This window comes from Lacerta agilis, chromosome 9 (assembly GCF_009819535.1).
Source record: "Lacerta agilis isolate rLacAgi1 chromosome 9, rLacAgi1.pri, whole genome shotgun sequence".
NCBI classification, from domain to species: domain Eukaryota; kingdom Metazoa; phylum Chordata; class Lepidosauria; order Squamata; family Lacertidae; genus Lacerta; species Lacerta agilis.
Window position 1 is genome coordinate 10,974,475 of NC_046320.1, and position 24,354 is coordinate 10,998,828.

Here is a 24,354-nt window from a genome sequence, read left to right on the forward strand (position 1 = left end):
AGATAATGGGAGACAGATTTCAGGGGCGATTTTTTTTTTTTTTGCGCCAACCCCTCTTCCTCTCCCCTTTGTCGGGGGCAGACGAATTGTTCACTCATAAATCCATTCTATCCTGTTTCTGCATTATTCTCAGGTTTTAAAAAAATAGACACGAAAACATTGAACAGAAAATAGTTGGGTGCCCTAAACTGAGCATCCCAGTTCAAATAAACTGTCTAGAATCTAGAAAAAAAAAATTCACAAAGCAAGACCACATTTTATTTCATTAAGAAACACCCAGTTGTCTAGATGGCTCACCTCCTACACTGATTAAACTCTTCATAATTACATTACATTTTTTTATTTACCTGGAAGGAAGAGGCAATCATAGGATATGCAATTTCTGTAAAATAGATAAATATTGTATTTTCAGGAGCACTGCAAAAGAAACTAAACATTGGCTTTAGATATCATTTTCTCCAATAAATTCATCATTCTCTCTTGCAACTGAAGGCTCTGAACTTGGATGATGTTCTGCTGATCCAGAATCCTTCTTACTTCCCTGCAAGTTTCTTCCATTGCCCTACTCAGTTTCTTTTGTTCCTCTAGCATTGCTTCCATTAACTTTAGTTTCTTCTTTTGAAAGCTACAACTCTGCATTTTCCTTTTCTTTATGGGCCTCTCTTCAGCTCTGAAAAGCAAACATTTCGGCATTAAATCTGCTTTTGTGATCTGCTATATCACATGGTTGGGTAATATCTAATGTTCACCTGGATGGGGCAAAAGCAGGGCTGCCCTGCGCATGCATTCACTTGAACTCAAGAAGCGCCTTCCATGCTGCTGGGGACCCTGGCAAAGCAAGGGGACACTCCTGTAGTTTCTCAAATTTCTCTCAAACTTGTTGGGTATTCCATGCTCTCCTACAACCCAGGTGGAAGCATTATTTGATATACTCACCCAGCACTTAGCATTGTTTTCACAAGGAATACTGTTTGTCCACACATCCCACCAACCCAAGGTCCCAATCCTCCTCCTCCTATCTGAAAATAATGCTTTATATAACATAGCCAGAGGGCTGGCTATGTTAGGCAGTATAAACAACACAGAGTCTTTGGCACCTTAAAGACTAGCAAGTATATTATGACATATGTTTTATCAGACTAGAGCCCACTTCACTGTAGCTGTTATCTTCTGTTGTTAGTTCCATATGTACCTAGTGTGGAGAAAACAACGCAAGGAGTGATGAGAGGAAAGAAATGCAAAAAACCAAAAACTGTCAAATTGTATTGTTTAGCGTTTGGGGTGGGGTCAGTCTGGATGAAACCCTGGTTTGCCTTCCAGGCCTGCAATCCTATATCTATGAGAGCAGAATCTATGAGAGGGGAAGCTTGACAAACTAGTTCCTCTGCCGAGGGGGGCCTTTCTCCTCCGCCCCACCCAAACTGGCTGCTGAACAATAGCCAGAGATGTGTGTGAGAGTTGGAAGCTGGAGAGACAGAGATTTGCATGATCTGTGCCGGATCTTAAGTTGTGACTAGTGGAGGAACAAGATCTGTTGGGGTGTTAATGCTGCTAATAAGTCTTATGCTCAGGTTATATATATGTGTAAATGAAACCACATATCCTAAACACACCACCTCTGACCTTCATTCTCAGGAAACTGAACCCTGGAAAAAGCACTTGGAACACCTGGAGTCTGTCACTGCGTAGAGATTGTGGTGGAACATAGCAGTATCTTTTAATGAAAAACTTTGCATACTTAAAATAATTCATAATAGAAGAGTTCTAAGGGTCTAAAAGGATCTAGGTGACTTAGTAGACCACAAGCTTAACATGAGTCAACAGTGCGATGCAACAGCAAAAAAAGATAATGCTCCTATAGGCTGCATTAACAGAAGTATAATGTCCAGATCAAGGGAAGTCATGGTACCACTCTATTCTGCCTTGGTCAGACCACAACTGGAATACAGTGGTGCCCCGCAAGACGAATGCCTCGCTAGACGAAAAACTCGCTAGACGAAGGTATTCGTCTTGCAGAATGCTGCCCCGCTAGACGAAAAAGTCTATGGGGCTGCCTCGCAAGACGAAAAATTTTCGTCTTTTTTTTTCGTTTAGTGAAAGCGCGGCTGTCATTGCTGCTTTGCTAAACGAAAAACCCGCTAGACGAAAATTTTCGCAGGACGAATTATTTTCATCTAGCGGGGCACCACTGTACTGTGTCCAGTTCTGGGCACCACAATTTAAGAAGGATGTTGACTTGCTGGAATGCGTGCAGAGGAGGGTAATCAAGATGAAACCAAGCCTTATGAGGAATGGTTGAGGGATCTGGGTATGTTTAGCCTAGAGAAAGGGAGACTGAGAGATGATAGCCATCTTCAAATATCTCAAGGGCTGTCACATGGAAGATGGAGAAAGCTTGCTTTCTCCTGCTCTGGGGAGGTAGGGTCTGAATCAATGGCTACAAGTTGCAAGAAATGAGATTCCGACTAAACATTAGGAAGAAGTTTCTGATGGTAAGAGCTGTTCAACCGTGGAACGGAGTGCCCTGGAAGGTGGTGAGAAATCCTAGAATGGAATTAAGTAGCAAGTGCGCCTTCAAAAAACAAAAGATAATTGCCCCCTGCCAGCCCAAATCTAGTTAGTGTTCAAATGCATACAGAAGCTTGATGCTCCATTGACTTGCACACCAAAAGGTGTTTTTTTTGCCAATGAGCAATTGAAGGGTTAATGTAAAATCATTACACACATGCATATTGCAAACAGATATTATTCATTTCCTTTGGACACTAAAGGGTTACAACAATAATTATCTGAGCATGCACAAAGGTGAAGGAATTTGGCTGATTAGTCAGGCCAACCATGACTAAGGTGCAAGTTAATATCTAGTAACTCATAATTAATCTTGGTTTGAATTACGTTTTTTTTTTAAAGGATCAAAGTCATGGTTTGTTATAAGTTTGAGAATTACGATTTCTGTCTAGTGAATTCTATCTAGTGATAGATAGAACTCAAAACAAGTCACTTTACGAGTTTTGTCAGGGTCACTAGTCTTGACATTCATGGTCAAAATATACCCTTTGAGTAAAAGCTGGACTACCTTTTTAATTGCTTACTACATTTACAGTATATGTTGTCTGTGTGTCAATGCACTCAAGGCAACTCACAGTTTAAAACAACGGCTTACAAGTAACTCAATGCAATACAAAAAGGAACAGACAGTGAGGGAAGAGGAAAATAAGCCTGTGATGGTTCTAGGAGGGGAGGATCAGATGGAGGTTGGGTCCAATTGATGGAGGAGACCTCACTGTATCACTTCTCCCCTGATACTGCAAGAGTTGCTGATGGAGATGGTCTGGAATCCCACAAAAGGGAGCCTATAATTTTTCACATTAAAAGACAGCAGCCCTTTGCATGTTGTTGTTGTTCAGTTGTTCAGTCGTGTCTGACTCTTCGTGACCCCATGGACCAGAGCACGCCAGGCACCCCTATCCTCCACTGCCTCCCGCAGTTTGGCCAAACTCATGTTAGTAGCTTCGAGAACACTGTCCAACCATCTCATCCTCTATCGTCCCCTTCTCCTTGTGCCCTCCATCTTTCCCAACATCAGGGTCTTTTCTAGGGAGTCTTCTCTTCTCATGAGGTGGCCAAAGTACTGGAGCCTCAACTTCAGGATCTGTCCTTTGCATACATTTGACTAAACTTTGCATACATCTGACTAAACTATAACTACTACTAGACCCTTCACAGCTGAAGAAAACAAGAGAGCCCCTGAAGCCCCCAAATTAAGTGGTCCTTAGAGAAATAGATTTTTGCAGCTTTATCCTATATCCCACATAGGGCCCAATATGTAAAATATCAAAGTAATATATAACTGTTACCTTAACTTATAAGAAAGTAAGCTGGAAGAGCTCTCAGAATGCTCATCTTCAAAAAATTCTTCTCTCCCTTCATAAGTGAACTGGTTATAAGGCAAATAGAGTGGAGTAGACTTGGCAGATGGTGACTGTGATGCCTCAGTCTGGGATGTTGAAGGACCTGGCAGCTGACTGTCATGCATTTTCACATCATTGTGCTCTGACACTTTAGAAAGTATTCTATCAATGGTTTTAAAGTAAGGCCAATCAGGTGCAAGCGTTTCACTATCAGTCATACATTTTAATTTCCTGCAATGAAAGAAATAATCATGAAAACCCAGATAGTAATTTCATGCAGGTTTCAAAAATTCTACTATAAAAATGTGTGTGTGTGTTTGTGTGTGTTGGGAGGGATGTAAGTTGAGCTGTTCATATGTGCACATCATAATCTGTTCATTAATTGTGCACATTTCCTGGTCAGTATACATAATCTCCAAAAGGTCTTAAGGAATGTGCATATCTCAAATGCATTTTGTACACCATCCAACTGGCCTTGGAGAATGTGCATATCTCAACTGATTAATTGCATTCCAACTGAACTCCCATTCAAGCAAACCAAATACTTGCTCTTCATTTCTGACTCCAAACTTTTGCAAGAGGCAACGATTTATACAAACTGTCAGTTCTGCTGAAGAACTTGTAATATTTTAAGAGGCCAGGAAAGAACACTTTGACAGAAAATGCTATTCAAGCACACAAGTGTTCGAAGAATGGTCACTCCCATCATTTTCCAACCTGGGCCTTAAGGTCCATGGGAGATACACTGCTGTAATTCTATCAACAACTATGGTTAATAGCATGACAACATGGAGCAGGACCTCCCCGCTTTCTGGCTGTTAAATGAAATACAATTGTCCTCCGCATTAGAAGCTTTTTGGTATTATGAAACACCTTCAGATGTTTGGGGCCAGCTGAACTAATGAATTCTCTTTTTACTGTTACGCTGGTTGTTTGTTTATGAGACGTACTGGTTTTATATTATGTTTCATAGTCTTTTAATATAATACTGCGCATTGTCCTGCAAACCTTCTGGTTGAAAGGTGGATTCTAAAAACAATAAATAAACAATTTAGCAGAAATTATCTAAGGTGGCATGGTGGACTAGCACAAGTCTTGATCAGTGGGCTGAAGTGTATTTAACTGAGGAATTTAGAGCACACCCTTATTTTAAAAAATACATCTCAGAGCGGGTTGCACTAAAAACATTATAAACAATAAGACCAAGCAGATCAACTTCTGTATAACACATTAACAAGACCAGCACATCCATAAGGAAAGGCCAACTCTACCTAAGCAAAAGCCTGAGTGAATCAGAGTGATCAGAAGAATGTTTATTTGCATCAGCCACTAGCCGTAGCAATAAAATAAAATGTACTGAAGATTGAGGTTAAAACTTAACTATACAAAATACATTTTGGAGGTTTACATCAATAATCAAGTAATAGATCCTATTCTAATGTAAATTGTTTCTTTTATTGTATGCAATGTGTATTTGTAAAATTTGTAAAAATTTGTAAACTATTTGGAAATAAAATAAAGATTTTATTTTTAAAAAAGTAATAGATTCTATTCTAATTGCCCCTGCTATTTTTTTGCAGTTTTTGCTGTCACCTGATCATCTTGATCTGCTAGGAAAAAAGGACTCAGTAGCAAAGGTTGAGTGACCAGGCATGGACAACAGTAGAGGGCTAATAACCTCACTCCTCAAAACTTTATATAAAGAGTGCAAGCCAGAAGCACATGAGCCACTGACTCCATACTGCCATCTCCACATAGACATAACAATTTTCCCAGCAGAATTTTTCGAAATTGACCCTCAAGTTCAGCCAAAGGCAGTATATTCAATCTTGCAAAAGTGAAAGCGCGTCTGTATTTTGGAATTGTTAAATTTTGCAAATAGGGTGCCAAAGGGTCAAAATGACTAGGTGGGAAATAATCATGGCATGGACAAAATTTCCTTATTGTGGCTAAATTATTCTGTCTCTCGATATCATATAGGCACTGTCTAATTAAATTATTTGCTTTACAGAAGCCCAGTGTTAATAACTGTAGTGGTGATAAACCAGAAAAGTAAAGCTTCTGGTTGACAATTTTTGTCCAAGCGCTCTCGTGGCAATCTTGCAATACTAAGGGTAGTAGACCGGTGGGGTTTAAATTTAGATGAAGCCAATAATTAAATCCTACACCAAATCTGTAATTCAACAGAGGCGAGATTAGCCTCCAGGCGCAATGAAGCATTTGGAACACAGGATGGAAAAGTTAAAAAAAAAAACCTGCCTTAGGAGGTTAGATTGAACAGCTTCTGTAGATCCAAGGTGAGCACCTGTCCAAATCTGAAACCCATATAATAACTGTGCTAGGGGTTTAGCTTTAAGGTACACTTCAAGTGCTGATGGTATCTGATTGCCACTTTTTGAATGGAAAAAGCATGCCAGAATTTTGGCGCTTTGAAACGCTTTTTCCTTTGCATATTTCTGATATTCTCCCCAAGACCCTGTTGACTGAAAAATAAGTCCGGGATATTTAAAGACCAGGTGTATGTTTACCATTCAAAATATAGCATTCCTGTCTCTTGGATTCTCTTTTTATTATTATGGTGTTTTGTTTGCTAATACTCTACTTGACCTACTGAATGAAAACAAGATTAATCTCTTGAGGCTTGTAAAAAAGCTTTCAAAATAAATTATAAATAACATTGCTCATGTGCCAATCGGTGGCTAAAGGGAAGAGAGGGGTGCAAAAGTGCAGTACTTAAGTTGTGTCTCTGCTATGAATGAATTATTCAAATAGAAGAGAAAACTGGTAAAATATTCAAATGCAACTTTCTGAAGCGATTTGGGTGATTTCTCCCTCTCCAATTGCGACATCAAAGAATCCACACTGAAAAGCATGGCAACTCCTGCACCCAGCGACTCTTGAGAAAATTTTGACGTTTAAAAAAAATATAAATCACATTTTATGAAGTTTGGAAATTGGATATGTAAGTGTGCTTTATACAGAGCTTTTGGAGGGGTGAAAAATGAGGTGCCAATACAAAATGGCTGCCAAGGGCAGCAAAAAAAGAGGAGACAATACTCCATTCCAGTGAGTTCCATCCCTAAAAAAGGACCTCTTGAGAGGGATGACACCTCTTTTCCTTTCCCACCTCCTGTGCTGTACAACTTATCACTGGAGGGCTCAGATTTGGGGCTGGCTGTCAGTCTTGAACCTGAGCATTTTATTGCTCCATAGCAGGATAAAGGATTCTCAGAAGGTGGCAAAAGGGAAATAAAGCTGTCCTTCCTTCTCAATATCCTTGTAAACAGAGCAGAGAGTAGAAATGTGAAGAGTGGGGGACAAAAATTAAGATTGGGGTCAAATGGTTCCTGGCCTCCTTTCTTCCTCTGATGGTTTTATTTCCCTTTTGTTGGAAAGTTGGAAATCTGGAGGGATTTCATTTTATTTTTTAATCTTTTAGAATAATAGATGAAAGTTTTTTTAAAAAAAAAAACAGAACAAAATTGTTTTAGATACCTTTTACTTCTACAAAACAGGTTCCAATAAAAAGGGTTTCTAGTAACATTGTAAAATAATATATAGTACTGGGTAATTTAAATGCCAATATACTGTAGACTGCTCCTCCATAAACAACAATGTATATGTCAGTTTCACATGTGATCATTCTATCCATTTTCTCAATTAATGTGTAATTTCTTCCCCCAAAGTTCCAAACAAATTTTTTACGAAAGAAAACTGATTGGCTATTTGATAAAATATTACTGTATCTTTTTTTTACAATCCAAGTCATCACTCCAAGCAGCTAGAGAGCCTGGCTGCTGCTTCTGTTTGCAATACACACATTCAAAATAGGGCTGCAAATTCCACTGGAACGAAGAGATGCAAGGATGTTGCTGTCCCTCCCAGGGATAAAGTAAGGAAAAAACATGACTGCCTCCATTTGCAGCCTCTAGCAACTTACTTGTAAATACATACATTTGTAAAATTGAATTAAAAGTAACCTCCAGACCACATTGTCACCTTGTCAAATTTGTTGCAAGGGCAGATTCCGAAAGATAAATATGTTCCTATATACACATTAATCCAGAAGGTGTGGATCAGGTGGGCTGCTTTGGAATTTGTACGGAGAAAATTCATCAGACTTCCTTAATGTGCTTGCTACTCCATCTCTAACTCTGGATATACCATATTTCTCCGTGTATAAGACTAGGTTTCCCCCCTAAAAAATAATGTCAAAAATAAGGAGGCGTCTTATACATGGGGGCGTCATAGGTGGAAAAATACGTTATTTGTTGCTGTGCTATGCTAGGGCTTATATATAACTCCCCATTTACGCAGGGATTGCGTTACTAGGCACTGCATGTGTCAGTCGGACATGCATAAGTCTGCCCCGCCCCCTTGCCGTGCCAAAATGGTGTGTGCATCAGTGGTTGCACATGTGCCCATCGCACGCAAATGGGGATATGCCTGTATACCACTTTTTGGCCAAAAGGTCTCCAAAGCAGTGGAAAACATATCAACATGAAAGAAAAATGCCATAAATAAATCAAAATAATACAAAATACCCATAAATCGCACTGGATATGTGTTAGGAACTCCAACAAGAAACAAAGAAAGCACCAATCCAGCCACCCCTCTCTCTAGCACACCTTGGGTGTCTCTCCTGCCTCTCACACAGCAGGCAGGTTCCACTAAAAGGCTCTCATCCTAGAGCGGAAACCACTTCTGTTTCGTACTGCAGCCAACAAAGTACTCATTAACTACACATTACAATAACCAGAGCCTAGAGAGAAAAGAAACACAAGTCTGCAAGCCCAGCATGGAATGGGTGGGTGGTGGGCAGGATCCACAAGAACAGGCTCACACGCTGGAGTGTAGAGCAACTGCTCTCCCTCTCCTAACATCTCCACCAGCTGATAATTAACATTCCATACAACTCAACACTTTTACACAAAGGCCTAGGTTTTATTTTATTTTTTTAAGTCAGCAAAATAAAACTCAAAAAGGGCATGGCACCCTTTGGGGGTCATGCTGTCAAGGTTGCTCCACTGCATCATGTCGGCTGGATGCTTTCCAGCTGAGGAGGTCCAGCCCTGAAGAGAGTCACAGGTACCCAGAACACCCTCACTGCCTTGCCAAGGAGCTGGTCTTTGCCGCAGGTGCTTCTCAACTAGGCAAGCAAGGTTACTGGGTGGTGGAAGGTAATTTGTAATGATTTTGCTTGAATAAACTGAGGCACCTATGCTTTTAAATTTAATAAGTAGAGCAAAACAATGCCCTTTTCAATTACGGGGTCAAACTGCTAAAACAAAACTTGAAATAACAGTGGATCCTTATTATTATTATTATTAATTAGACTTACCGCATATACCCGAATATAAGCCGACCTGAATATAAACCGAGGCACCTAATTTTCCCACAAAAACCTGGGAAAGCTTATTGACTCGAGTATAAGCCGGTTCACCTTTGCCGCTGTGGAGGAGGAGGAGGAACGAGCAGCCCGAAAGCAGCTCCTTCCTCTTCCTCCTTTGCCAAGTTTGCATTTATGTGAGCAGCTCAGGAATGGAACAAGCTGCCTGGGGAGAGCAAAGAACCGCTGTTCTTGTACGCTTCTTAAGGAATGGTTGACTGGAGAGAGCGGGTGGCGGCACGAGCGGAGAGAAAGGGCTTCTTTCTCACCGCCCCTCACCGCCCACCTCACTCAAGTATAAGCCGAGGGCAGCTTTTTCAGCACAAAAAATGTGCTGAAAAACTAGGCTTATACTCAAGTATATATGGTATATACTAAATCCTTCCCAGCCACTCCGCAATTCATGCTACCTGTTCAAGAGGAGAGTCTGACTGAGGGCGGGAGGCGGAAACTCTGATGTGGAACTGTCACTTTCTCTATCCACAATGAACCTCAACAGAAAACCAAAGCGCAGCAGAATCCTTATACATTTATATGTTGCACGTAGGCTTATTGCAGGCTCTACAGCATATTTCTAATACCTAGTTTTCTCTGGTTTATCTATATAAAAAAAGTTGAACTATGTAAATCTTAAGCACTTAGCTCAAGTATTAATTGAGAGCGTGGGATGACTCCTCACCCCAGGCAAGGACCTTTCCTCGTGTGATGCTGCCTAACCAGCAAGAGGGAAGATTTATTTACTCACCACTTGACTCTTCTTACATCACTGCTTGGTTCTCCAATTATATGCATGCATCTGGTTGTAAAATTAAACGTTACAAATGCTAACAAGTGTTACAAATGTCCTGTTTATCACTTTTTAAAATTTCACGCATGCTTGATAGTGCTTTTTTTGGTGATATTTGATTGTGAGCAGGGAAAAGAGGAAGCACCAAAAGTGGTATCTGCCATAAGTCTCTCTCGGGAAGAGGCCCATCTAGATCACTCCATTTTGCAAACAGCATGATGAATAATAATTGATATTTACACCTTCCCTTGTGAACTAGAACAGTCTCAGCCACAGCTGAAAGCAATAAGGCGGTGGGGGGAGAAATTGCAATTCCTCTAGTAATCTCTACTTCTGGACTAAAGCAGGCTTTGCAGAATCTTAGCTATTGGACTGAAGCAGAGCTCTTCAGAACATTTCAGCTTTTTTGGAAATTAATGAAGGCATTGCTGTATGTGTCCAGATTATCATTCGTATACACAGAGCCGTAATATTTAAACTTGAATGTCTGCAAATATTTAGATGCCTTTGTTTTTAGCATAGTTTAAGTTTATGAGGGATGCGGGTGGTGCTGTGGTCTAAACCACAGAGCCTAGGGCTTGCCGATCAGAAGGTCGGCGGTTCGAATCCCTGTGATGGGGTGAGCTCCCGTTGTTCAGTCCCAGCTCCTGCCCATCTAGCAGTTCAAAAGTACATCAAAGTGCAAGTAGATAAATAGGTACCACTCCAGCGGGAAGGTAAACGGAATTTCCATGCTCTGCTCTGGTTTGCCAGAAGCGGCTTAGTCATGCTGGCCACATGACCTGGAAGCTGTACACCGGCTCCCTCGGCCAATAACGCGAGATAAGCGTCGCAACCCCAGAGTCGGACACGACTGGACCTAATGGCCAGGGGTCCCTTTACCTTTTAAGTTTATGAGCAAAAGAAATGGAGTGATTTATACACACTAGGATGCTCTCAACGCCAGTTGTATTCTGAGTCCTGTCCCGGTGGTTAAAGTACTGTGAGTATGTCACGGTCAGAGGGTGGTGTCAAAGCTCCCAGTATTGTACTTTCAAAACATTTTGGTATATTTTTTTAAAATATGGATTATATGTGTGTGTGAGATAGTGTTTGTTGATATATTTCTATGCATACACATTCATGTGTTGTGTGAGAGAAAGAGATGGAGCACCTCTTATTCCTTTATGCTTTGGGAGCCATCTCAATTTATGAACCAAAGGCGGGCCTTCAGACTAAAAACTTCAGCCCACTTTTTTCTGGATTTCTCACTCTCTTGTCAGACTAAGGGCACAAACTACCGTATGTGTTTCAGATTGTACATGTGTAAATGATACTGGTGCCATATCGTTTTGAGAATATTCACCGTTTCATGCAAAACACATATAATAACTTAAGAGGTCACCAACTTAAGATGATCTAGCCAAAAGTGAAAATGAAGGCACAAATTTATAAATGCTAATAGGGAGTCGTAGATTGCACAGCATATGGTTTAAATATAAAAATGATGTTCTAACCTAACCCACCCAGGCCCAAAAAAACCCAAACAAGCAGATTTAATATGGATGCCTGTTACTTTTTTATAATCACCATTTTTCTGCGCTGAAAGGAGATTAAATAAAGGAATCGTGTATTTCAGATTAATGAATTATAGTTAACCTCCAACAGATCCATATTAGAGATTACATGTTGTCGCAAATTAGAACATAGCTAAAAGCAGATGCCACATAGGAAAATAGGAAAATGCTTTTCAACACCATGCAAATATTTTTCTGTCCCTAGGCTGCAAATATTTCATTTTCCTAAGCCAACTTCCTCTCCTGATGGGCTCTATCTGCTTCATTATCTCATTTCGGATACCTCAGTTTCCTCCCCCAGCTGGAACAGTGTTTACAGTGTGCACTGATTTCTGTCTGCAAATGTAATTGTTCCTTTGCTAATGCTAGCTACTACAATTATAGCAACGTGTGTCACTCAGTGGTGAGGCATGCAGTTATTTTAGTCCTCCGGAGGGTAACTTCCTCAGTCTGCGATTGCAAAATTTAGAGATTTTAAAGCAATAATTATTTTATTTAAATTGTATTTAGTTTTCACATTTGAGAAGACCAGTTCAAAATCGATCTAAGCTGAGCCCGGTTTGAAGTGCAAGTGAAAGCTAAAATAAAAACAAAAAACAAAAAAATAATTCATACTATCTTTTGCATCCCCTTGTTTCATAAAAAAACAGTAATTAACAAAAAACCACCACCAAAGTTATGCTACCATTTGAAAGCAGTAAGGAGAAAAAATAGGAATGATAACATGGTGCTGTTAAGAGTGATTTTTAAGAGCCCTATGAACAACCTTTAATCTTTCATCTGTGGTTTCTCTTTGCAAGATATTTTCAGAAAGGCAAAGAGCCTGATTAATATCTAGAAATCACCCAAATAAAAGGAATTAACTGAAGCTTACCTGTACTGGAATGTCATGTTTGTAATTTTTATCTTTATTTCTTCTCCATGTCGAATTTCTCCAGTCATTTCAAAGAGTTTGTTAGCCATTTTCTCATAAACTTTGGCATTCCTTTTAGTTTGTTTCAATTCATCAAAAAATTCTTCCCAAACCAGCATTAAGCCCCTCATTTCTGCATCAGTCCAGTTCCTGGCCCTCCTGTGCTTCTCAGTCTGAGAAGAAACAATATAACTGGGGATTTCTGCAGCAGCCATTCCTGATTGACCTAAAAGGGTTTTAAAAGAGAACACTTAATATAGATTTCAGTTTTTAGTTTAGGATTTTGCAGTGCAAGGCATGCATATGCAGCTACAGGATTTGAATGACAAGAGAACACATGAAACCTCTTTGCAACAGCTTGAAGCTTGAGTGCACAAAATGGGGCCTACATCTGACAGGCAGGAATTTAGTTAAAAGCTTTTAAACAGAGAAACGTCATTTTGATGTCACGTTTCCATAGCAACAGAGCAACTGCATAAGCTACAACAACAAAAACCTTTTAACTGAAAGCCAAAGAATCAGGACAAAGTTGACAGGCCATCAATATTAAAGCTTTTAAACACTTTAGGTTTAACACAAACAACAACAACAAAAGATCTATGCAGCCTTTGAGAAGCTACTTTTAAGTTTTTACTTGTTTTTAGATTTTTCCACCCTTACCTTTTAGGCAATCTGCTGCAAGCAGGGGGCCATGGCTGCCTGAATGAGCTTTTAAGTTGTGCCTTGACAGATTCACTAGGATGAGGCAAAGACATGTACACACACACAAAAAGACCCCTTTACAGCAATTGTGTCTAAAAAGTCTCACACCTTTGTGGAAGCATAGTTAGCATCTGAAGTACATAGCAGCAGCACTGAAAACAGTTAAGCAGCTAAAATGGTGCCAGATTCCTATTTCAGGAACATGCACACAGATTTGTGTTTACATATGTGTGTGCAAGGGAGAGAGAGAGCCAGAGGCCGATTTGGGCTCCAAGATGCTTGTCTGCTGCTAAGCAAACCCATCCAGCAGCCCCTGTCAGCATGAATTTGCCTTTTGTAGGTTCATATTACCACATATGTATTTGCAATCTGAACAATTTCAATGCTGTTTGGAGTCATTTATTCAGCCGTGTGCTGCAGCCTCAGGACTGCAGCGGAGGCATTTTAAATCTGCCTTATGGTGAACCCATAAAGATTATTTACTGTGCAAAAGCGAATGGAAATGGGGAGAACGGCATGAGGATTAAAAACTCTAAATAAATTGCTGTTTTTATGTGGTAGTTTCCTTCATACGGAAGGCTAGACCTTGTTCCCTGTTGTAATAGCAACGCAGCATCTCATTTCCCAAAGCACCATTCCAGAGTCTGCGCTGTGCCAAACATGATGGACTCAGCTCTGGCTTTAAGGTCCAGGCACTTGATCCAGTGAAGCAATGCTGACGGCTAATGCACAGCGCATTAATTCTCTGTATTAGAAAGGAAACTACTGTTCACATTTTAAAAGAAATACCAGATAGCTAGCAGTGGGAAGAAAAAAAAAATGTTTGTGTGTGTTCATTTTTAAGACAGCAATACGGACCTCAGTGCTGGGCATTTCCTAGAGATTAATGGCAAGCAGAAAACAATGTACTCCGTAGGCTGTTAATCCCCAGGAAAGGGTTCTCACGTGCTTTAGTCCACACTTAAGTATCCTATACACTAATTACACGCTCAGTCTGAACAAGCTGAAAGTACAGGATCCTGAAGGAAGGGGAGGTCACAAAATGCCCTTTTCAAGGCTGTAAACACAGAACTCCTGTTCCATTCCTTGTTAATGCCCCCCCCCCAATTTAATGTAAGGAAGTCAGAATTAGGATTCCCTAGAGCAAAAGCTTTAAGTGCTGTTTGAATAAAAAACACAATTCACTTTATTGATGAGTCACAGGTTCCTATAGAAGAATCTGGCACTCAAAAGGCACCTTCTGAGCAGCTACTGTCAGTGGTCCTGTGCAGAACAACCTTTTTAAGGCTGGCAAAGTGCCACTGTATGCTAGTGGGGGGGGGCATATAATGGAGACCCAGTTGGGAGGCGTCATGTGACCAGGTGACAGATGGCAGCCAAGAGGAGGATTAACTAGAAGCAGGGTCTCCTTTTCATTCTCTGTGTGCATTTTAGACTTTCCAAGCATTGCCTCGGGAAGCACCAATGATAAAATCCAAATTTAACTGTGGCTGGCTTGGAGAAAAGATTGGGAGTTGTTTTCAGGCCACTGTTGTATAGATCTATCCCAGGGGTGGCCAACTCCCAAGAGACTGTGATCTACTTTCAGAATTAAAATCTGGCAGTGATCTACCCCCGTTTTTTTGGGATCAGCTCAAAGTTGTTGACCTTTTTTGGGGATGAGGAATGCCCCGTTTTTTAGGTGTTCGGTTCATTTTTAGTTGTTGAGCTTTTTTTAGGGACTAGATCTTCTGAAATAATTGATTTAAAAATATTAAGATTAAGATTACTTCAACTTCCTAAGCATCTAGGTATGCTTGCCTAAGGAAGAATGCTTTTAGCAGGTGCCCGAAAAGAGTCTAGCAAAGGCACGTGCTTTGCTGCAATAGGCAGGGAGTTCCAAAGTGCAGGTGCTGTCACAGTAAACAATACAGTACAGATATTATGTGGAGCCTGTAGTAGTGCTTGAAACTACTGGAGGGCAGGTTTTATTTATTTATTTATTCAGCTCCACTGAATTGAAATTTCAGCCAGGCATGTCCAAAGTCCATTTCGGGGACCTAATTCGGCCCACCAGTTGGTTTAATCTGGCCCCTGTGGCAGTTTATTTCCTGGGGTAAAATCCTTTAAAAACCTCAACAACTTCAACCCTAGAAAAGATTAACAACTTTGGTTGGCCTTTTGGTCAGCCCTCACGGCCCTTCACTTCATCAAATCTGGCCCTCTTTGAAAAAAGTTTGGACACCACTGGCTTACACCATACTAAATTTGTTAGCCTTTTAAGGTAACTCTTATTTAAAGAAGGCCCCTACCCACCCCCAAAAATACTTTTGCAGCACATTCCACCTCAAAACAAAATATTAAACAGTAAAAAAATATAACTCCTGTTAGGATAATTAAACCAATCTTACACATAGATTTTATGGGCCAATTTATTCACACAGGCTTTCCCTATGAGGTTTTGACAATTTGAGAACTCAAGCAGTGAAATTGCTAGGAACCATAATATAAGTTTCACAGGTGCAGTATGCACAGATGTTGGTCACATAAGTTGGCATCTCTTCATATATTCCTTTACTTCTCAACTACTTTATAAGAATCTGAAAGCAAGGAGACATAGCAACTCACACTTCTTCCATGCAGCAGCATATCAGAACACTAACACTTTATGACTAAATAGCTTATAATTTACTTTAATTACTTGCATGCAAGCAAGTGTTAACCATTAAGTGACAAGATGTATTCTGAAATGCAAAGAAGTGAGTTGTTTGAAAAGCACAGGAAAACATCACTGCTTATTTATACTCCAAAACAAAATAAAACAAAAAAAATCCTTCCAGTAGCATACTATAAGGGTCTGTTGACTTCTGTTTCAGTGTATCTGAAGAAGTGTGCATGCACACAAAAGCTCATACCAAGAACAAACTTAGTTGGTCTCTAAGGTGCTACTGGAAGGAATTTTTTATTTTATTTTGTTTTGACTATGGCAGACCAACACGGCTACCTACCTGTATTTATACTCCAGTCATTAATCCAGCAATAGAAAGCACATCAACACACAAGCACACCGAACCATGTGTGTTTGTTTACTACCAGTTAGGTAGACTTTGTTTAGTTTTAATTTAGATTTGAAAAATCATCCAAACACTTTTCTTAGGGGTTAAAAAAGGCAGCGGGGGGGGGGGTTAAAGGCAATGGACAAGGGGGTAAACTCACTCACAAAAAGATTGCTGTGGATCAAAACAGCAGCACAGAGAAAGCTCCGTCTTCCCTTCCAGAGATCATACAACCATGGAGGGTGGGGGCGAGGGGGGAGGGGCAGGAGTCAGTTTTAGCGACCAGGGCCATCAACTGGGATTAGGCGTTAATAGGTCACAGAGTCTAAGGTGGGTGAAAACGGCACACTTCCCTCTTTGCTCAGTCTCAGCGAACAAGCACTCAGCAATGGTAGCAGCGCTGCTTTTTAAGCCAGACACAGGAGACGACTGATCATTTTTGTAAATGGGACGGACTGGGGGGGGGGGGAGGAGAGGAAGTGAAAGAGAAAGGAAGAAAAGAGGGCTTCTCTTCACACCACGGCCAGGTTGGGGGGCGATGGAAGACGCAGGAACAAATCCCACCCTAAAGATTGTGTGGCAGGGGAAACAGCCTCTCTCTCTCTCTCCCTGGTGTCTGCTTTTAAAAAGAAAGTCTACTAGCCTTCTCTCCCCAGGAGGGCAACTGCACTGAGAAGGAGACATACAGCTGCTGAAGCCACGCCAGATATCTGGGAAGCCGGGGTTAGACCACGCCCCCCCCACCGGGACCAGCTGTGTGTCGGCAAGAGGGAAGGAGCTCTCCCTGCAATTGCCCATTGTTATTGTGATTTTGGGAGGGGGAGAAAGACAAGAGTCATTGAGCTTCTTTTAAGGGCAGAGCTTTTTCCCCCCTTTAGGCTAAGGAACCCACGATCTACTGGCGATCGACCAGTAACATCCTGGCGATCGACGGGTAGATCGCGATCGACCTGTTGGACATGCCTGATCTATCCAAATAAGGCATGGGTTGGGAAGGATTTATACCCGCATCTTCTTTAGCCAAAGGTATGTGAATGCCAGCATGTGTCTGACCCACAAATGTAAATATGCATTCCTCCCAAACTGCATGAGTTTGGATTCCTCCAGAATTGCAAAGTGGTTTACAGAAGAATATCTACGTATAAGCAAGACTTCTCAAAGTGTGGGCTGCAGACCACCAGTGGCCCATGAGCTTCATTCTGGTGGTCCACGATGGTGATTCTGCAGAGTGGTATAGCTACACGTGAGAAAAGAGCTGTGTGTGTGTGAAGAGCAGCTGGCACAACTGCCACATGTGTGGGAAGAATTGTGGTTACAGCGACTGCTCTGTTCTTATCCTGTGGGCCACCCAGCAGATGAGCAGAACAAACTGGAAGTGGACGCTGGTGGCAAGATGGTGGAAGCTCCCAAGCGAGGGAAGGGGGCACTTGAAAGGAGCAGAGAGTCAAAACATGTGGAAGAGGGAAGCCGTGAGAAAGACAGGAAGAAACTAAAAGCAAGTGGATGCAAAAGAAATGCTTTGGAATATTTTCTTATTTAGTTCAGATAAACTATATGACTTTTTGCTGATTGGAGGACATGCTGATTTTTGCATGGCTAAAATCCGGTTTTCTACTAACTGGCAATAACAAAGTAAGGTTACTGAACGCTACATTCAAAGGTCTAGTTTGCACATTACATTAAACAGAGCTAAAAACAAACTGTAATGTGAATGAGTTCTCACTCCACTCCTTTCTTGTTGTTGCTGCGCTGCCAGGAAGCAAATGACATCTGAACCCGCATTTGTGGTTTCCCCCAAGCAAACCACAAGACCAGATTCAGACATCAAAAACCAGACTTGAGTCCTGGTGGTGTGGCAGGAGTGAACTGTGTGGCAGCACTGTGAACCAGTACAATGTGCATTCACATGAAACCACCACTTGTTTTCAGTTATGGTTTATATGACAGTGCTGGTGCACTTTTTTATAAGTTATTTAGAGGAGTAAAGATTATGATGGTTGAAATGGTTCCTACTCAGGGAAATATCTACACAAACAAATCACAGATAAATCAGAATTGTGAAAAGTAGGAGAGGTTTGGAATAAATATTTAGAGAGACCAATTATTTACTTGGTCCATGGGGTCACAAAGAGTCGGACACGACTAAACAACAACAATTATTTACTTGCTATGTTTATATACTGCCTTGTGCCAATGAATCAAAGCTACAATCCAAGCTTCCCTGATTACAACAGGGAACTAAATCCTGACAGGGAGGGAGACAATAGTACTGACAACAGGGGAACACCTGGTAATGGGGATAATAGCTTCATTGATGCACCAGAAACTGAGACAGTACTCCAAAAACCTACTAAAGAGCAAGAAACTACAGGAAGGAAGCCACTGGAGGGAATGATTAATGGTTTCAGTTGTCTCTATACTAATGCACAGAGTTGGGAAACAATTATGACAAATTTGAGCACTTAATACAGGGTGGCAAAGTTACCTAATAGGCTTTACTGAAACCTGGTGGGATGAGACTCATGACTGGAATGTATAAATTGCAGGATATAACCTATTCAAAAGGAAGAGACGAAACAGGAAGAGAGGAGCAGCAGCATTATATGTAAAGGATGTGATCATGTCCTCTTGGGTTTCAAATCCGAAAGGCTAGGGAGTAAGGGCAGATAGCAGTAATATGTGTGTAAACACTACACACAACACATTTGTATACTCATGAAAACAACAACAACATGACAGTCAGTTCACCCTGATTAAATTAAAGCCCAGACCAAATTAAAACTTCTTTGGCAAGTGCATTTGAAAGATACTCAGGTTTACTTGTGGTTCAGTTGTCTCTATACTAATGCATGGTGTATGGGAAACAAGAAAGATGAATTAGTGGCGGGATGAGACTCATGACTGGAATGTAGAAATTGAGGGGTATAACCTATTCAAAAGAAATAGACCAAACAGGAAGGACAGAGCAGCAGCATTATATGTAAAGAATGTGTATATTTGTAAAGAGATCCATGACTTGGAGAATGGAAGAGAGATAGATAGTATATGGGTAAAAATGGTAGGAGAAGGAAACAACTGTAACCTAAGTGTGGGTGTCTGCTATAGCCCTCCAAGCCAGACTGAAGACTTGGATGATGCCTTCAAATAGCAGATTAAGGTAAAGGTAAAGGGACCCCTGACCATCAGGTCCAGTCGTGTCCGACTCTGGGGTTGCGGCGCTCATCTCACTCTATAGGCCGAGGGAGCCGGCGTTTGTCCGCAGACAGCTTCCGGGTCATGTGGCCAGCATGACAAAGCCGCTTCTGGCTAACCAGAGCAGCACACGGAAACGCCGTTTACCTTCCCGCTGGAGCGGTCCCTATTTATCTACTTGCACTTTGACGTACTTTCAAACTGCTAGGTGGGCAGGAGCAGGGACCGAGCAACGGGAGCTCACCCCGTCGCAGGGATTCAAACCGCCGACCTTCTGATCGGCAAGCCCTAGATAACCAAACAATAAAAAGGAGAGGTTTAGTAGTCATGGGAGGCCTCAGCTACCCTGATATCTGTTGGAACTCAACTCTGCCAAGAATGGGAGGTCCAACAAATTTCTCCTTTGCCTCACTGACAATTTCCTTGACCTCTGATGGGAGGGCATTCCACAGGGCGGGCGCCACTACTGAGAAGGCCCTCTGTCTGGTTTCCTGTAGTTTTGCTTCTCGCAGTGAGGGAACCGCCAGAAGGCCCTCGGAGCTGGATCTCAGTGTCTGGGCAGAACGATGGGGTGGAGACGCTCCTTCAGGTATACAGGACCGAGGCCGTTTAGGGCTTTAAAGGTCAGCACCAACACTTTGAATTGTGCTCGGAAACGTACTGGAAACGTATTTATCCACAGGAGGGCTTTCTCTCTTGAGCTTAAGGGTTCCTACCGCATAAGTGATGTAAGTTAAAAAGACCCACTAGACTGGAGAGCAAGAACACACTGCTGCCGTCAACTCCCATATCCCGCCTGTACTACCACAGTAGGCATGTCTGGGGTTGTGCCACCCACTCACCTGAGCATAACAGGCACCAGATTCTGATGATGGGGCGTTTTCCAGGACTCTGTCTCCATTAGGGCTGCCATGCATCTGGACATTACCAGGATTTCAAAGGCGGAATTGACATCCGGGGGGGGGGGTTTCCAAAAGGCGGTGCTTTGTCCTGGATCTTAGGCAAGTCAATCGGGAAAATCGTGTTGCTCCACACCTTGGGGGTTTGTATTAAAAAGGCTCAACAACTTTTAGGTTGTCCTTAAAAAAACAAAAACTCAACAGTTTTAGGGTGTCCTGGTTTTTACTTTTTGAAATAGGGCAACCCTAGACTCTCCATGCTGAGTTTCTCTGCACCTATTGCAAAACCATTTGGCAAGCCCATGAAGGAATAGCTGGCAGCCCTCTGGTTAGTCATTTTGTCCGTCTGCCGGCCGTGCTAGGTACACCTGCTGCAGAACTGCCTGTGGACGAGAGAGAGACAGAGAGAAGGCTGCAGCATTTGGGGGGGGGGTGGAGAAACCCAGAACAAACACACACCACAATTCCATCCTATGCAATCTCACACGTTTCTATTTTAATTCTGAAATTACATTTCCTACATTTCTGAAATTACATTGTGACCCTTTCTTTGCATGTTTTGTTTAACATAACATCCAGTCTGAAACAAGAGTTCGAAAAAGCTTGCTGACTATTTTGAAACTATTTTGGTTGGTCCTTAAAAAGATCTGTTGGATTTTTAAAAAAGAAATTGTAATGGAGCAATGCAGCTGCAAAATATACACAAACAGCCCAATTCACAAAGCCTTATTTTTTCTGGCCTTTTTTCATCGCAAAGTCATAATTATCTGTTATACTTTTTTAGGGCACAGGTCTGGATCTTTTGGGGGGGGGGGAAATCAGATAGTGTAGCAGCTTAAATCTTCTAGCTACAGTAGTGCATCTGGCAGCCTTTTCCATAACTTACCACAGACAGTCTTTACACTGAACCCATTTTCATTCTGGATGCTTTTACTTATCAAACCTTTATTAGGCATTTACATATAAAATTGCAAGATCAAGAATCACGTACAAAAACTTTAAAATATATATACACAAAGAAACAACATTTAAACTCATAGGCTGATGTATGGTGTGTGTTAGTAAAATCTAAAATTTCCTCCTGTTAAAGTGCTCCTTGAAGCACTGCTGCCAAAAATTCAGCTACCCCCGCAGTCACCCCTTGGTCGATGTCAGAGAGACAGAATCCAACACTTCCACCCTGCTGCGGTTCCAAACCATCCAAACGGGATAACACACGTTCACGCAGCGTACTGTGCAGTGGACAATAAAAGAGAATATGCTCCACAGTGTCCGGGACATTCAGGGGACATCTGCAGTATCTCTTGTTTCTGGGAACATTCTGATATCTACCCCTGGATGCTTTTTAAACTCTACTTTCCTATTTAGTGAATTACCTGAAAGGCCTCGTCTGTTTTGAAAAGGTGACGGATTTATTAGTGTCCTGCAGCTTCTTTCCGTTCCCTTTGCTTAGCCCCCTTGCTCTTTCCAGCTGCCCAGTCTGATTTGTATTGCGGCCAGATAGGGCCGTACGTAATACGTTTGTGTGTCTGCTAGACATTCACTTGCAAATATCTGGGGCCTCTAAATCCAACCAGCAGCACTGGCTCCTTCTGCCCTAGGGGTCAATTATGGTGCTTTGTCTCACCCACAAGCTGTCCCTTCCGCTCGCCTGTGCAGCTGGCATAAGGCACTCTGGGACTGGTAGTTCTTCACAGAGTATGTCACATAGTTGCTGTTTCCAGGACACTGGAGAAGAAACTGACCATCATTGCCCCACCCCACCCCACCCCAAATTTGCCTTTTGCTGCCATCAGCCTCCTCTGGAGTAAGCCTATGGGAATCAGCTGTAGGTTACCTCCCTCTCCCCTCAGAACTGTATGCAAGCAAGGCTCCTTAGCAGTGCCAGAAACATGGTTAACTCTTGTTCTGATACAGGTAGGTAGCCGTGTTGGTCTGCCATAGTCAAAACGAAATAAAATAAAAAATTCCTTCCAGTAGCACCTTAGAGCAGTGTTTTTCAACCACTGTTCCGCGGCACACTAGTGTGCCGCGAGATGTTGCCTGGTGTGCCGTGGGAAAAATTGAAAAATTATTTTATATATAGTCAATATAGGCACAGATTTAATTTTTTTTAACATTTTCTAATGGTGGTGTGCCTCGTGATTTTTTTCATGAAACAAGTGTGCCTTTGCCCAAAAAAGGTTGAAAAACACTGCCTTAGAGACCAACTAAGTTAGTTCTTGGTATGAGCTTTCGTGTGCATGCACACTTCTTCAGATACGTATGTTGTTCTGATACGTATTTATGCCTAGATGTTTTGTTTTGCTGAATTTATTCTGGTGTTTGCCAAATTGTTTATTTTCATCATTTTTGAATTTACTGGCATGGCCTGTATTTTGTATATTTGTATTTCCAGTGCTCTGTATTTGGATGTTTTCGAGTGTTTGCCGCAAGCTGCTTTGGGCAAAGCTCGTTACGGGAAAGTGACATATATGTAAACTCAGTCAAACTCAATAAATCACATAGGAAAGCACAAATCTGTCTCTATCCACCTCTGTTCTAGTTTAACTACAGACCCACCACCCCATTCTGGGGAAGGGTGTGGCAGCAACTCACTGATCGAAATGTTGCTTGTTCTGCTGTAACACAGCTGTAGATTGGCTCCAACATATCTCATAATCCTTGGGTACAGGTGTCTAGATATACAATATGGGCTGTGCAATTTATTTATACTGCAATTTATCTCTTCCCGGTGGTAATGAGGCTGCAGCCCCCTGGATCTTCTGGCCCTAATAAGCATCATACCCTGCCTGGCTCACATGTCTGGGCTCTGCATGGAAAGAGTAATGAGTCAGTGTTAGGGATGGAACATCCCAATAATTCTTGTGCTGCCCTTGCCGCAGACTCCCCACCCCTTTGTGAGGGAAGATGTGGCTGTAGTGACTGAGCCAATACAGTACTTAATCCTTCACAAAGTGTTATGTACTCAGCTAGGATAAGAGTCAGAGTCAGCGTTGGTTCCAAATGTCCTTTATTATTAACAACGGAACTAGAACTCAAGAACAACCCATGCTGCATGTGAGCCTGCCCGAGCCAGACTGACTCGCTCCCGCCTAAAAACTGTGTTCAGAGAAAAGAGTCCTTAGTTAGCTTGTTTCTGATAGGAGTGTTCACCCTCCTAGCTCTTCTGTAATTGGCTAGGTCACACCAGGAGGCGGACCCTGTAAGGTGGTTGAACAGCTCCTATTGGTTCCCATACATAACACAGACTATAGCAAATAATTGTTGGTTTACAGATTGCGTTTTTGGGGGAGCACAATAAACCATGATCCCTGCCTGGCTTGGCTGTTAAGCCTGTGATTAGTGGGAAGGAGACAAGCAGCCTGGAGAGATGAGTTCACATTTAACCATGGTTTACTGAGGCATATGAACTGGGCGAGAGTGGCTTAACCTCAAAACAGAAATGTAGCATAGTGTTATTACTGTATATTAATAAATCAAGTGCATCCATGGCAAAGAACTCAAAACACGTGATCATAAGAGGAAGTGACCCAAGTCACAAATAGCAACTGAAGACACGATACAGATATTGTGTGCAAAAGGTGTAAATCATTCATAATTGCTTAGAGCAGGCCTAGGCAAACTTGGCCCTCCAGATGTTTTGGGACTACAACTCCCATCATCCCTAGCTAACAGGACCAGGGGTCAGGGATGATGGGAATTGTAGTCTCAAAACATCTGAAGGGCCGAGTTTGCCTATGCCTGCCTTAGAGAATCCTTCCCAAACTCGGTGCCATCCAGACTACAATTCCCACCAGAGACTTGTAAGGCTATGGGGGACATTGTATGGATAAATAGGAAGATGGGAGGAAGGCAGTCATCTTTGTATGTACTCATGGAAGAGGCTGCATGTTATCACGCGCAGTCACTCCCTGAGAGTATTTTAAAATCATGTGACCATAGCACTGCTCGAAGCAGCTTAAAATGC

General features: G+C 41.8%; 1 protein-coding gene across 3 annotated transcripts; it reads right to left on the minus strand.

Moving 5' to 3' along the window:
* Positions 1-236: 236 nt before the first annotated feature.
* MSANTD1 (Myb/SANT DNA binding domain containing 1) lies at positions 237-20,444 on the minus strand. Of its 3 annotated transcripts, none has more exons than XM_033160683.1 (5): positions 20,328-20,444; positions 12,518-12,782; positions 10,046-10,096; positions 3,858-4,142; positions 237-670 (listed from the first exon to the last, which is right to left on the minus strand). In XM_033160683.1, the coding sequence occupies exons 2-5, from the start codon at positions 12,769-12,771 to the stop codon at positions 430-432; spliced, it is 831 nt and encodes a 276-aa protein (XP_033016574.1). In that variant the 5' UTR covers positions 12,772-12,782; positions 20,328-20,444; the 3' UTR covers positions 237-429. The 3 variants fall into 3 exon arrangements, with proteins under 3 accessions (XP_033016574.1, XP_033016573.1, XP_033016575.1); XM_033160682.1 differs by lacking the exon at positions 20,328-20,444 and adding an exon at positions 12,901-12,989; XM_033160684.1 differs by lacking the exons at positions 10,046-10,096; positions 20,328-20,444 and adding an exon at positions 13,217-13,307.
* Positions 20,445-24,354: the final 3,910 nt, after the last annotated feature.

Coding starts and splice junctions, on each gene's coding strand:
- MSANTD1 (XM_033160683.1), bottom strand. CDS start 12,771: ATGGCTGCTGCAGAAATCCCCAGTTATATTGTTTCTTCTCAGACTGAG. Junction 4,143..10,045: donor GATGTAAGAAGAGTCAAGTG/GTGAGTAAATAA, acceptor CTTTCATTGCAG/GAAATTAAAATGTATGACTG. Junction 671..3,857: donor TTACTTTCTTATAAGTTAAG/GTAACAGTTATA, acceptor TTTGCTTTTCAG/AGCTGAAGAGAGGCCCATAA.